The sequence below is a fragment of the Pyxicephalus adspersus genome, chromosome 3 (genome assembly GCF_032062135.1).
Source record: "Pyxicephalus adspersus chromosome 3, UCB_Pads_2.0, whole genome shotgun sequence".
Classification (NCBI taxonomy): domain Eukaryota; kingdom Metazoa; phylum Chordata; class Amphibia; order Anura; family Pyxicephalidae; genus Pyxicephalus; species Pyxicephalus adspersus.
Window position 1 is genome coordinate 79,431,468 of NC_092860.1, and position 16,204 is coordinate 79,447,671.

The window sequence follows — 16,204 nt, forward strand, 5'->3', positions numbered from 1 at the left end:
ATACTTTTGCAGAACATCTTACACTTCAGTCATTTTTACTTAGGGAACACACTTCTACTCACTGGAGCAAACAGGATATTAATTTGTTATAAGATATATGGTGTTTACAAAAACATAAATACTACATGATGTTTACTTTTTTGAGTTGCGCCACATTTTATATTAACCTATTCCAGCAAACACACACTTTAATCTGTACTCCAGGAATAAGAAAGCCTAACTGTGGAGTGGGGCTACCCACAAGCTGCAAGGGCTAAATGCTTGTTTTGGTCTAAGAGGCACATTGGAAAGACTTCACCTATCCTTCACTCCCCCAGTAGCTCCTTTTGCATCTCACACATCTGTTACTGGGCAGGACTAGTAACCACAACCTAAAAACAGTGCTTCTGTTCCTACATTATAGGGGACAATGTCTGTATCTGCAGCCACACCTCATAACACCCTAGAAAAGAGGCTGTGGAGGATTCGCTGCACAGAGGAAAAGCCAGTGGGAACAAAGGAATAAGGTGTTTTTAACGTTCCTCTAATGTACCATATATTGTTCAATATTTTTAAAATGTAGGCGTTGGAAAATTTGAAAATATTTTTGCAAAATATTGAACACTGATCATAAATGCCTGCCCTTTTGTCAATTGAATGGGTTGGAGTGTTAGTGTGGGGAGAACAGCTGACAACATGAAAAGGCAGTGAAAAGATTCTTCACATTTATATTTATTCATTATCTTACACTTAGGGATATACAGTAAATTTACAATCTCATCAAATTCAAAATAATGCGAAGGAAATATATTTACCAGTAATGATGATTTTATGCCTGATGCTGTCAATGTCCTAATGAAACTGCAATCCTTGATGTGCTTGCATAGAGCCATTGTTGGGGCACATATATTACACATACAATAAATTCTCCTGAAGAAGTAGCTAAAGCTCTGAAACACTCATAGAATTTAGATTGCTTCCTGTGCCAACGTGATATTTTGAACACTATCGGACTACAATGCACTTTATTATTATGTAAATACAATGTGCAGAGGCTAGTAAGAACTACCTAAGTGTATAGTTATATTATGACTACATATTAGGTGAACATTGTTGTGTTTTTATTAATTTGATCCTATTTATTTAAATGTTTGTGTTATTGTTATTAAAAAGCTGTGTTTATAACAAATACATATATACATTATTTACAGTATGTAATTCTGGAATTTGATGCCAGCAATTTCCAGTTGTAAGGGGTAACCCACATGAGTATTTATGTTGTTAAAAAATGAAAGTATATATTATTAGAGCAATTAAAACCTTATCAACAAGAGATTAGAATAATGTTAGGCCTGGGAACAAAACTTTAGAAGGAGCCAAAAAGGTACTCTGTTTGATAGGTACTGAGTGTTCCATGATGGAAGCTAATAAAAAATGCAGAGAGGCACAGCATAAGGAGAATACATTGTTTGTGGACACTTTCTTAAGCTACGTACACACTTCCAATAATTATCGTTGGTAAACGAACGACGAACGATCCTGCACGATATCGGCGAACGATCGTATAGCACCGATCCTGTACATGCAGATAACGACACGATCGTTCGCAGATATTGTACACACAATAGATGCGATCGTTTGAGCGATACAGGAAGTGACGTGCACGACAGGAAGTGAACGAACGTTCGTTCATCACGCATGCTCAGACCATGGACGATCAATGAACGACCGTACACACGATAGATGGTAAACGATCGTCGTCCAATCCGATCCGCCGGTCCGGTCGTTCATTTCCAGCGACTATTCTCGTTCGTCGGCGTCGTTGGTTACTTTTTTTACGAACGATTTTTGACCAATCGATCGTTCGTCATTCATTTCCAACGATAAAAATTGGAAGTGTGTACGCAGCTTTACTTTGTGTTCCTATCTGTAGCTAAATGTCTTACAGCAAAAAGTACACTGTAACTCTATGTAATGAAAATAAATAACACATGAAAATGAACAAGTAAGAGAACAGAATGATGAACAGAAGTAAACTCTATTGGGTTCATTCAGATATAGGGCTTAATAATGCTTGAGTTTCCATACAGAAACATACTTTTATAATATTTAAAAAATTAACAAATGCATTATTGGTAAGGATGTACTTAAACATGGCAAGAAAATGTATGTAGGGAATTCAAAGGCTATGAAAAAAAATAATTATTATTTATAATTAAACTCTAATTTATGTATTGTAAATTTTGTGTAAAAACACATTTACTACAAAAGAAACACACAAACTTATATTTATTTATTTTTTTTTTCTCCCATACAGGTGCCTGTGTTTTCCAAGGTTCGCTATTTGCGGTATGTCATTAGTTTTAGTTAAATGGTTTGCTAGATTTATATTAAATGTAATTTTAATATAAAATGTAAGGTTGACATTGGGGTTAATTTGCTAAAGGAGTTGTTACATATTTAATTGCTGTTTAACAATTTATTATTACAGATCTGTATTCAGTACAATGTAGTTAAATATATGTTTTAAAATGGAACTTTAAAAAAGAATGTAAATATACACAAACATGTTTACAGTTTCTTCACCACATTCCTAAAAGCAACATGTAGAGGAGGTTTCCCTTGCTCAGAGTTAAGCAGGATAGTGTTCATTTGTTTGCTGCACCTCCTTTTACTGTCCATTCACAGGCTACGGGAAAGAAATGACTTGTGTTACCTAACTACTACAATTGCCAGAACAAATCAGGTCTTTTGCCCATAGATGCTCTGTGTGGCAGGGAAGTGTAATTTACAGAACTGGATGGAAAGAAACATAAATTGTTTTTCAGGGTACAACAGCTACTGTATTTGTGTATATGTGTGTGTATATGTCTTTTGTATCTGTATATTTAGCGGTTTGCCTGCAGTTTAGTTATTTGTTTTAACATAACTTAGTCCAATGTATGTAGCAATTGCAAAGTAATAAAATAAAAATATAATAATTATTATTTATTTAGTTAACACTAAAGCAAAGCATTATACCTGAGATGACTTTCACAATGTGCTTCTTTTTTTTCATCCAGTTAACAAACAAAAAAGTGCATAATTTAGTGATGTATAAATATATATATATATATATATATATATATATATAAAATATAAGTAATTTTTTATTCAGCAGTTGAAGCCAGTTTTGCTTTAATGATTTTTTTTTTAATCAAGCATTAATCAGCATACTGTATAATGATGAATGATGATTACAAGAGGGAATACTGCTAGGTTTGCTAAACATTAGTGAATCAAGGCCAGTGTATTGACACATTTTATTTCTATGCCATCTGTTGTGTTGATATACTGAAGGAGTAGAAAATATTAGCTTAACCTAATGAAGCTTTATTAGGTTTTATTCATCCAAAAGCATGCAACTTTAATTCCTCTTCTTTTGAATTTTTGGGTAAACACAGCTTTATTGGGGTAAACATTTTCTTCTCTTTTAGTAATGTAACCTTTCTGTGTTAAAGGAATGGTCATTTACACCAACTCATAAACCTAGCTTTAATCAAAAGTGAGGATAGAATATTTGTCTTTTAGTTGCAGTTTGTGTCCCTTCATGTTGAAGACAGAAAGTTGTGGGAAATCCCTTAAGTGGAAGCTTAGAACACCAGTCTATTACTGTTAATAATAATAGTTATGTCATGGCAATATCTAATCACCATGCAATATAAGCAATATACATTGCCTGTATGGCTGCCCATCAACCCTTGATGCACCAAAAAGCAAGCAAAGGGAAAAAAAAACTCTTTGGGACTTTGTAAGAAAATTAATTACTCATGCAAGTTTTAACATCGCTGGGATCCAAATTCTTGCAAGTTGGTAAATAAAACCCATTTACATCCCCACACATGGGATAGCTGCCAGAAGCTGAAGTCCAAAATTTTTTTAGTTTTACATAGAATATAGAATAACCCTTCTAGCAACAGGAAGTTAGAGCAAATACCTTTAAAGAGAGGGAATGTTTATCTAACTCAATTGTACCCAGAGCAGGTGTCCCCATGGAAGATACCTCGTATTTTCTGTTTTTCTTGCAGTGGTCACCAATAAAATTAAAGGGATGAATTTCCTTTACAGGGACACAAACAAAAGACACAGACGCTTGATAGAAAATACTTGCAGATGATTGAAAATCAGTGGCTCATCATATTTCTTTCAGATTAATGTTGTATATAGTCCCACCATCTATAGATGACTATAGATAAGATTTTTTAAGTCTGCTGACACCCCTAGGATGAGAGCAATTATAGGAGCATCCAATTAACAGATCAGCCTATAAAGATACATGAGAGGCTGTGAGAGCAAATGTAGCACAAGAAAACGGCTGTCTACAGGATAATAATTAGTAGGACCCATGAAGATGGTGCAAGGCTCAGATTAGCACATTTACTTTCTTGCCTACAGGGCTGGTATCCGCTGTGTGCCTCAAACTGATATTTGAAAGTCGTCATAAAACCCCAGTGGAAAATTCCAAAGCTCTGTCATAACGTTATTAGTGGTCAGACTTGACTATGTATGGAGATGCTGGGCATGTGCCTTTATTCCCTTCTTTCATTCTCTTAAACAGAAATACCTATGAGCCTAATAACCCTTTTTTATTACATAAAAATTACATACATTTATAAACTGATCTTTACTATACACTAAAGGGCAGAACACTTATTTCTAAGGTATGTTACTACAAATTGCAAACAATAATCACATCACATTACATTTATTTGTATTTATAATGCACTAGTGCTACAGCTACAGCCCTGCAGATCCCTAAACAAATAAATAAATACACAGCTAAAGTACAAATACATGAACTGTTTAACCTGACAAAAGGTTTAAAATTTTGTTCAGCAATTCTTGTGAATCAGACAGTATTGACAGATTAGAATGGTAAACACAAAGAGAGCGAATACTATCTAAACCACAAAACAATTAATATATTACATCCTTCTATATTTATTTTTATGGGACCATCCCTCTTCTTTTAGACTTGTGACCTGGTAATCCTGCAAATAACACATGTCCTGGCCCTGGGTGGCTACACTCACTCCTCCACTGTATGTATGGAGAGGGTCATAATTGTTACCCAGGCCAGGCTGGATATCAAACCTATCGACCTTAATCACCATTACAAGGCATAAGGGGAGAATAATAGGCTATGTTTCCTTTTCGGCTCACATAAAGAGTCGAGGACAACTCAAGTAATTAACAGGAACGCAGGGCACCACCACCATTTCTTCTTTCTTCTCTTCCTGTAGATCTTGATTTGCCGGAAAGCCAGGATTGCAGGATATTCTGGTAGCCAAAGAGGATGTTGCAAAGGCATACTTCATCTTTTTGCCAGATACTCAGAATGATCAGGCAGGTAGGACGGTTTATTGCAGAAGGGACATCGCCTATCCATTTCTACAATAACAACCTGCCTGACTGTGGATTCTTTCTGTTGCTAAAAAGTATTGGTTAACATCGGTTACTGTTTTTTTTTAAATTTATTTATTTTTTTTTACTCATGTTTCTAAGACTATAATTTCAAGATCACAAATACAATATTGTTGAGTTTGGATAAAATATTTAATGCAGAACAGTGCTGTAATTTGCCTACTTTTATGACTATGCATGACATGAACCAGCCACCTATGCTGAACATTTCTTCAATGTTAAAAATTTGAAACACTAATAAGTGTTAGTATGCAGTGTTGGCTGAAGCCCAAGGAAGTAACTTTTTATATATTTTTATTTTTTTATATATGTTTTCAATTTGTCTTTTTTTTGCTCATCTTGAGGTTTAATGTGCACATGATATATATATATATATATATATATATATATATATATATATGTATGTATGAGGTTATAACATTTATAGATATATATTATATACCTCTTATTTGTTTCTCTTAAAATAGAAAGTAATAATGATTTTAAATATTCCTGGCTCAGCATATCTGTGCACTCTGGGGCAGAATATGATTGATGCTATTATTATGTATATTAAATTACATAATAATAATATTGTGTTAAAACATTAGGGATCCTGAATATTTCTGTGTGTACATAAATATGCCTGCACCATTTATGTCCTCCTAGAGATGAGGGCCTTAATAAATTCCCCTGCCATAGTAAATAATCAAGTTTATATTAGCCAACGCACTGATAATAAACCAAAATTGCCAAATGTAAAATCTGAGTTATCCATTGCAACCCATTTTATTTAACCTTACAGAAAATAAAAGGTGTGCATAAATGGTTTCCAAAGCAACACAGTGATTTGTTTTTGGCAAGCTATAACAGGTCCAGGTAAAAAATAATATTGTGTTATATCCAACAGTGATTGCAAGATTTATTTTTACATTTTACTTTATAAACTAAAACATCTTCCCATATGATGCAACCTATAACTAAAGCAGAGGTGCTTACAGCAGTCACCAGTTAATTTACTCTACTGCAACTACTCAAGTGCCAGTGATATTGCCAGTTGCTGTGGGTTTCAGATCTGATGTGGTACCCTAAACTTTTTGGGTGTTAATCTTTATTTCCCAGTGTTTGTATAATAGGATATAGTTTAGTATAGGTACACTTATCGGATAGTTGTATTTAGACTGTTCTCATGCATATGCAGTAGTCAATCTGCCTTTTGTGTGGACTAAACAACATATTAAATAATTGCACGTTGCCTGTTCTTCATTTCTTTAATGTTTCCAATCTCTGGTTTCTTGTATTACAATTGGAAATGTCAGCTGCTTTTGCCTTTAATCAATATACAGTTTGCTTTTTCATGTCATGTCAATAACATTACAACAGGAAAAAATTGTAACTGCAGGAAAAAAAAATGACAGCAAAGAAAGCAAATACTAATAGAATTCAAATAGTCACTTGGGATTGGTTCACAGAAAGCAGTTCCCTCACATTTAGGAAGAATTATACTAATATCCCCCTCAACAGAATTTATTAAAGAAAATAAGACATCTGCTTATATAATTGGAGTTTCTGGCAAACTGTGAGTTCCTAATTTATTTAAACTGATACTTTGTTCCAGGTTCTCCTGGGCATCTGTTCCCTGATATGAAGATAAAGTTAGAATTAGTTTTTATGTCCTGTGTGCTAACCAGTCAGAGTGCTCTTTAGAGGAAAAATGCTGAGAGAAATATGAAGTGTGTAGTTGTTATCATCTTCTGAATATTCAAGTTATTTGATTTTCACATCAGAATTATCCTATGACTTCAAAACTATAAAAATTGCAAGCATGTAGTAATTTACTGCACTTTACTGCATAGTTGAACCAGGTATTTGACTTACATGAATTGATGCTATTTGATCAGTATAACAGCCAAGGAATATGCAGTTGCAAAAGGAGCTGAGCAATGGCAACTTCTGTATTTCTCTCAGCACAGGTACTATGTCAGTAAACTTCAGAGCACCCATGTGCCTAGAGTCTACCCCATGACCTGGATTCCTTTTGCTGACGCCTGATTGTGTGCAGGCAACATATGCAATATGCATAACACAGTGTAAAAAGGAGTTCAAGTAATTCTGTCACAAACTACATGTCATGAATACATAAACTGAGTGTAACATCAATGAAAAGAACAACCAGTAGATGATCAGAAAATGTAAAATTACAGATACTTTACTTTTATATTTGCGTTTGGGATACTCTTAACATCCCAAACTTCTTCTAGTTACCGAAACTGCCCAATACTAGGGTGGGCGGTGGGGGGACAGAGAGGAACGGCTAACTGTCAATATATCTTAATCTACTGTTCATTCTGACAAGTGTTTTTGTAGATCAAATGTACCTGCAATACATTTAAAATTATCTCAAAAGTGAAAAACACAATCTTATTTCTTCTACAGCCAGCAGGTATGAGGAAACATGTAACCCTCTCACCAGTGACTATGCATGGGCATAGGAGCCTACTAACGTCCCTTAATTGTCACCACCAATTTTACCTCCAATTGTGGAGGGTAAATGAACTGAAAAGGACCAGGGGATCAAGACTCTTCCATGCTGTCCATGCTAGGCAAGTCACTTTGCCTAGCATGGACAACATGATGGTATCTCTTTAAAACAGAATTCCAGACAACTCTGTAAAACATCGATATCAAAACTATGAATTTACTGCTCATTTTGTAAGTGGTAAGAGAATATTGTTACTATTAAAACATGGTCAAAGACAGCTGGGACTCTAGTCCTCTACTCTTGAAAGCCAAAATGTGGGCAGAAACTCCTACATTTTAGGATTTAAATAAGAATACATTTAGCAGTACAATGACACAGTTGCAGTGTTTTGTAAATTGCATTACCAGTTCAATTACAAATTTTACTTGTTGCCAAAAATGGCTCTATATAAATCCTGCACCCTTATGTCCATGTCCTATAAGAATTGCACAGCTGGCATATGCCTGTGTAGTTAGAATAGATTTGCTGTGGAAAGAGAGATATTTAAAACCAAGCTTAGTATGCTGCAACTAAAACCAGTGGGATTTTGTTACTTTATTTAAAGCATAACTATCTTAACAGCAGCATGTGTATAGCATTCTTATCTTAGTGGCCTTTTTTCTTTTCATCTATAACCCTGAAGCTGAACTTGTATGTTAAAGCTTGCTGTTCATGAATTAATGTTGTGCAAATTGTTCCTAGTGATGTAAAGCTATACCTTTGTTGACTGCATATTAATTATTTCACATTTGGCTACGATGGATACATAATTAAATTATATATATGTTGAAAAATGTATATTTTCCTACTCCTAAAACAGCTTATTGTTATTTACTATTATAAGAGAACATTCTTTTTTTAATACATTCATGCAAATTTTCTGACAAGTCGTACTGCTTTCTTCTTTTGTATCAATGGGAGGTTTTCTTTCATTTTGGAGATTTTTTCCCCTCACATCCTATTTTGCTAAAAGGGCAGGATGGTAAGGGTAATGGCAGATAAAGTAATAATATATTTAGCATGTCTCCAGAATAAATGTACTCTTAGATTATAAGCTCTTTCGGGCAGGGTCCTCCCCTCCTCCTGTGTCACTGTCTGTCTCTGTCATTTGCACCCCTATTTACAGCGCTGTGTAATATGTTGGAGCTATATAAATACTGTTTAATAATAATAATAATAATAATAATAAATCATTTAAGTTCCTGTAGTGAGATGACATTGCTGCCTCTCTTGCACCAAAATTCCAGGCAGTGTTGTCAGCCCTGCCTCAGTTCTCCTTTTTAAAATACAGACTACCACCTTCTTATCCCCAAAACATAAAAAGAAACTGTTGTGTAGTTCACCATGGAAATACTCAATAGGCCGAGTAGATAACACTTCCAGGGATTTTCCTGTGGAAAAGACCATGGGAAATTAGGAGCTTGGTGGATTTGTATTAATTATTTTTCTGCACTTGTTGGGTTTACAGGCAACAAATGAGAATTTTTTTCTAATATTTCAGACACATTCCGCTTATTTTTTTTTTAGTTGAATAGGCAACTTAGCTCTACTAAAGGCTCATTTGCTTAAGGCCTTATTAAGTGTACATATCTGGCGTGCTTTATGGAAGCTACCACTACTTCCCAGTACAAAAATAAATGTGGGTATGCATTTGTCAAAACACAGGTCATCTTATCTTCTATATTTAAGCATTGTTCACACAGTGTCTTGCCTGTTTCAGAACTCATTTTCACCCACTCCTGGAAGTAATTTTCAAGTTTCCAGCAAATAAATGAAAAAGCATTGATGACACACAAACTCAGTGTTTATAGGAAAGTTTTGATTTACCTTAGCAGTTTTTTATGTGAAAAGTAAACCTGTCATGATAGATATTTATGGCTTGTAATTGCAGACCTCTTTCTGAAAATGCTTGTTGTTTGTTTTCAAGTTATGTACATAATTCAAAGTTTTGAAGCAGATGTGTGAGAATGACAGGCAGGAAACTAACATAATACCCCTATGACAGGTTTCAATAAATGCCACTAGTGAATTATTTTTACTTTGATAACATTTGAAGAATCTCTGACAATATGTGTATATTTGAAGTATATGGGTTGAAGTAAAATAACACAGCCAAAAGAGAACTGTGCTGTGAGAATTACTGAGCTGCCCTTACTGACCTCTTCTACACATTCAAGTCCTTGTCTGTCATTAATATTCTCTGACATCAGCATTTTCTAAGCCTTTGTGTTTAGAGATCAGGAGCACCGAGAAAGATGACTCTTGATGTACTGCAATAGATGTTGGTACCTTCATCCAGTGCCTCAACCTCTGTACATAGCAACCTATGGATACAATGCATAAGAGGTCCTATTTTGGAAGATGGAATGTGCAAAAAATGTACACATATGCTTTAAATAATAATGTTACAGTAAAGCTAAAACAGAAAATAGCTTAAATTCAAGACCATAGTAAGCTTTTTAATAAAATGCATATCAAGGCACTGTTAAACATTCGACCCAAAAGCATCGTAACTTTTTATGTTATCATATATTTTAGGCTAAGGACAGGGTTGGCTTAGAGTTTTCTGCAGTGGAAACAACTGAATAATGACACAAAGTGTGTTTATTGCCACAATTTTGTTTTTTTTTTGGAGAAAATAGGAAACAGATGTCAGGTGCCCCATTTGGGAGATTTACTCTATTTGTCCTAATACACATACACACTCTAGAGGATTCAGATGATGAATGGGCATGCTTGTTGCAGGTGGAAATCTGACTTGTGTACAGTGGTTCCCCAATGTTGTTCATCAATTCATCTTACCTAGGCTGGCCATACAGGGTTCAACTTTGCCGTGCACTTCAGCAGATTGTTTTATATAATTGAACATTAATTATGCTTTATTGCTGAATTAGATTAACCAAACGTGATCAGTAATGATTCCTAGAAAGTGTTTAACTACAAATTGGTCTGGTCACAATATTTCCATTGACAGATTTGTTCTGTCACCTTCTGTTCTGCTTGATTTATCCACAAAATAGTTATGTGGTATCCACAAAACAAATATAAAAGTAAGCAGATATTGTAACTTTGTTTTGCCAGCTATTCTGTTTATTTTTATTTGTTTTACAATTTAGCATATTTACATAAGCTTGTTGGGGGGGGGGGGGGGTAGTCAAGTAGGTTATTTGTATTTGTTCACTAGAAATTGATACTGCTTATTCTTTGTAAGGATAGGTTCACAAGTTCAGTTCCTTATCTCTGGTTTTCAATATTCTTTGTTTCTTATCAGAAGATGGATGCTTTATAAACATTTTGAGAAAAATTAATGATTAAGCAATATGTTGTAAATCTGAACCTTCAGGTAGGGGCCTCTTTTGTATATGGTAAGTTAAGGAAATTTCAAGGGTTGATATGAATGACTGCATTTAGCACTTCAATCCTTGTTTTAAGTTCTTTAAATATATCTGTTAGTGTTAATTCATAGTATCTATCATTAGGTGCATTCTTTGAATAGCTTACTCTGGTGGTTTCATGAACTGTGTGAGAATAGAAGTGTGGGAAGAAAGTTGTAGAAAGATTAAAGAACAGTCTTCCATGTTACAGGAAGGCTTTGTTATCAGTTTTTTTCTTTTCGGAAGTGTAGGTATGTTTGATGTTCTCTTGAATGCCAGTGGCTTTGATCATTTACTTGATGAAGGGTTGGGATGTCCTGCAGGTGGAATAGGGACACGTTCTAACACAAATAGCGGCAGACATTTATGTGTCTCCTGTATGCATTGGAAACAATAAGAGCAGTGTTAAGACTACAACAGCTGGAAAAGTGACCTTAATGGCTCAAATAAAAAAAGCTGTGAGCTATGGAAAAGACAAAGTAAAGCCTTCATAGTTTAAGCCTAACTACCAATTATGGTTTGATTATACCCTTAGATATGAAGTGCAAGGGGACTGTCATACCTCACCTTGAGAACATTAATGTAAACATGAAAGGGCTGGTATTTTGCTTTTAAGTGCAGCAACAAGAAATCTTCTATTATAAGTACTCTGAAAATGTTATTGTCATATAAAACTGCCCCGGAATTTATCTTGTTAAGTTAAACTTAGTATCTGCTTTTGACCTATTCTCACAGCAATTTATTCCTTCTTCGGGTATTTGTACAGTAAGACATAATTTCCCAACAGTTTCAAGCAGAATTAAAATAATAACTAGACAATTACAAGAAAATGCTTTTTAGTGCAAATTATATCGTGAGATGATTTGACTGGGAAAAGAGACTGTTCACTTTGCAAAGTGAATATTGAGTCAGTGGGCCGCATTTATGAAAGCTCTCCAAGGCTGGAGAGGTTGCACTTTAAACAATGAAGCTGGGTGATCCAGAAAACCTGGAATGGATCTGGTCCAGAATTGAAAACATTTGCTAACAAAAAGCAAATGACTTAAGAAATCCATTCCAGGTTTGGTGGATCACCCAAGTTCACAGATGAATGTGTATTTTCTCCATTTTTAAACAACTTTAAAAAATTACGCCCAATAAGGTGAAGCATGTTTTCTGTTATTATCCAATTATATAAAATTTACTACTAGAATGTTTACTGTTATGGCTGTTTACTAAAGCAAAGTATATAAGTAAAGCTTTCAAGTCACAGATTACACTATAACATTAGAAAATGGAATCTGGCAAGCTACTTTAGGTGAAATCCTCTTGTATTGTTCCTTTTTTCAATCTTTTTTTTTTTTTTTTTTATAAAACAGGATACTGTTGTGCTGATTATTCAATTTATTGTATATCTTTTAGCCAGCCATGTAGATGTTTGCCACATTTCACATTTCTTTTTTTTTTGTTCATCATCTAACCTTTTGAAAAAGATCAGCTTTAGACATCATGCTGTGAGGATTTTATTATAATGGCCAAGCTTAGATTATGCCACCCAGTAGGAGCAATCAAACTTGTATTTACAATTTAGGAATGAAATAATAAGAAACTGCTGTTTTGGCAAAAGGCAGAGCAAAGTTTTAGAGCAGAAAGTGGGACATTTTGTATGTACGTTTACATTTACTAAACTGATTTGTTTGAACGTACGTTCTGAAAATATGCAATGTGGTCATAAAATGTAATGTAATTGTTTTGCCAGAACAGATTCTATATGGTACAAAGCAAATACAAATCTCAGTTTCTAAGCACAAAAAGCTACGTTGGTGCACAGATTTTTTTCACTGTGTGTGACAAATATGTCTCAAATAAGAATGTGTAAATTTGACTTGTTTGTTAATATTTTCTTCAAACAAAGGGGTAGACCATTACTTTGGTTTGGAATACATGCTACAGTCCCGGGTTTTAATGACTAAAGGATCACATATCAAGTAAATTATTAAACAAAAAACTCAACTGCAAGAACTATTTCCTCTTGTTGGTAATAAGTAATAGATTTTGGTTATGTTTTAACCATTTAGATTTAATGTAAGTTTTAGCCAAGATGTAATAGATTGCATAAGATGACCAATTGTCAGTATGTTTTACAGACTTTAATTTATTTACACGCACTAAAACAGGGGCTGAGTTATAACTCTGGGTGCTTTTCAGATATGCTGAGTTCAGAATTTTTGTCGTTTTTTGGGCATTGACTTTACTGATGGAGAGATCGAAAAGTGTTCAACCTCACTGCTTTGGAATCAGCATGATAAGAAAATGCTGTATTCTACCATATTCTAATTGTAGGCAAAGTTTAGGTAAACCTCCACTTTGCCAAAACTGCTAGCAGATCTGTATATTTAACTTATACAACCAGTATAACAATGAGTTTGTCCCCAGATACCTAATTATTTCAATGATAGTTGCCTCCCTTTTCTTTAAATAGTAAATTGCCAGACTGCAAAAAATAACCCTCATGTCAAATTACTTTTTTCCTTAATACAGCCATGTGTCATTGCTTTAGCGCATCAGAGCTTAATGGCAAAAGATGGAGAACACCGTTTAGTTGTAGTAACTGTAGGGGCATAGATGTATCACTATGCGTGCTAAGAATTTTATGATTAAATCTGTAGAGTGAAATGCACCAGACTAGAAGGATTTTGTTCAAGTTTGTCTTACCACCATATTCAACCTTTTATTATTAACCTTTTGTAGACCTTTTGATGCTGTAGGATGCTGTAGGATCCAATTAACATTCGCTAAATTGGAAAACAAAATGATGATCTATAAAGTATAAAAGATAAATGTTCACAAAAAAAGCTTTTTAAAAAGTGGCAGAAGGTCAGGGAGTTATCATTTGAAAGCTGGAATGTTTTTCCTTCTTAATGATATGTTAGCAGAATATTCACATTCTGTAATTAACTGAATTATTAAAATAAAGCACTTACAGAGGTCACCTCTGCTTTGAATCCTGACCCATGTAACCTTTATACTGGCTGTTTATTATAGAGCACATTCTGGTCTAACATCTTAAAAGGATTGGTTCTGTAATACAATCCCCAGGCAGATAAAAACAAGCAAGCAGAGCATGAGAAGGTGGAGGATTACCTAATGTATTGTAATCTACCACTGCATTCTTGTGTCTCTGTCACAAAAATTTTATGTAAATGCAGCCTCATGTCCACTGAATACTGCTCTGCCACTGAAACCACTGAATCAAATCCTTAGAATCTTCTGGGAGTGTCAGTTTCCCTAGTTCCTGTATGTCAGTACAAGACCACATCATGGTGTTCAGTAGGATGGACTTTTGGTGGGAAACAGAACATCAAACTATGAGCTTTACCTGTAAGGCTTGGTCTACATGGACTGTTTCCCCAGCGTTCAACCTGAGGCTTTTAAAGCCCTTGTTTGAAATCCCCATGCATTACAATGGGTTAACCTACACCAGTATGTTTCCTTGAGGCACGTTTATGACATCTAAAACGTTGCTTGCAACGTTTAAAAAATTAAAACTCTGTGTTAACGCTGGAAAACACCCAAAAACGCGGGTAAATGCTTCCATTGATGCATTTTTGAGCACTTAGTATGCAAATTAGTTAAAACGCAATTAAAAACGCAGGAAGAAGGCGTTTTCCAGCATTTAAAGGCAAGCTTTAAATCGCTAAAAAAAAGTGCATAAAAATGCATATAAATAGGAACGTTTACATGCGTTTTTAAAAAAAGTCTATGTAGATCCAGTCTAAGTCATAGGATGTGCTGTATAAATCTCATGTGTATGCAGACTCAGTTTCTGTTGGGCAATGAAGGGCTGGATATTACAGATAGTGATTACGAATGGTTATTTACTAAAAGGGGTGAATGTTCAACAAACTTATTGTTCAAAAATCCTATCATGTTCAAACAAAAACTGTTTTTTTTGTTTACATTTTTTTTTTAAAAACTTAATAAAAATCATTGAACACAAAAAACTTGTAGTTTATTTCCCTTGGAATTGTGTATTCAAAGTGAAGAAAGCTTCATCTAATTTAATAATCTAGGGAACATCCACTTTGTAAAGTAAGCATTCTCTAATTAGTGAGTGAGGAAGTAATCAACATTGTCTCAAAGATAGATGTCATGTTTTTATGAGTCAGTGCTTTAGTTAAATATTCCATTTTTAGACTGCAAGATGAAAGAACTTTCTAAATTGTCAGTGTTATCTTTTTATTCTTCAAGTAAAGAGTGAAGTGTTCTGGAACATAAATAAATATTTTTTTAACAAATTGAAAGCTCAAACCTTTTACAGTTTTCAGTTGGGTATACCATTTGAATATTGTTAGGTAGAATAGTTAGGTTTCAAAATTACCATTTTACTATAAACATGTTTAAAGGAAACCAGTACCATTAGAACTATGTAGGATGCTTTTGTCTGAAAATGCTATTCATCTTCTTTCTATATACCTACATCACTATAGGTAGGGGCTTAACTGCAGATCATGTGGCCATACTAAAATATTGATGGGAAGTCTGCGACCTCCCTGCCATCTCTGATCCTGAAAAAAAAAAAAAAGTGAAGGATAAGTAACAGTAGTCAGGACCGCTAACCCCCACTCTGTTTCAGCTTCTGAAATTTTAGGTCACAGTGTAAATTCTAAGCCCCTCCAAGCCTTCCACCATTACAGCAATCAATTACTGAAAGGAGTGGTGTAGTAATAAGAGTCATAGCAATAACAATGACCCTCCCTGTTTTTGTTTTTTTTCTATGATGACATAATTGTTAGTATAAATGTGCACAATTACACTTTACCTCTGATACAACCTTCTTTGAACTGTTTTTTCATGCAGACACATGGTTTCCACTAAATGTGGGGCAGGGTTCTCTCCTCCTGTATCA

The 16,204-nt window shown here is 34.5% G+C and overlaps 1 protein-coding gene across 2 annotated transcripts in view; it reads left to right on the forward strand.

Annotated features, from left to right (window-relative positions):
* FRAS1 (Fraser extracellular matrix complex subunit 1) overlaps positions 1-16,204 on the forward strand; it is a 251,450-nt gene that overhangs the window by 19,040 nt on the left and 216,206 nt on the right. For both annotated transcript variants that reach the window (XM_072405386.1, XM_072405387.1), the window contains exon 2: positions 2,297-2,328. In XM_072405386.1, the coding sequence (XP_072261487.1) occupies positions 2,297-2,328 (32 nt within the window). The remainder of the gene's footprint in view (positions 1-2,296; positions 2,329-16,204) is intronic.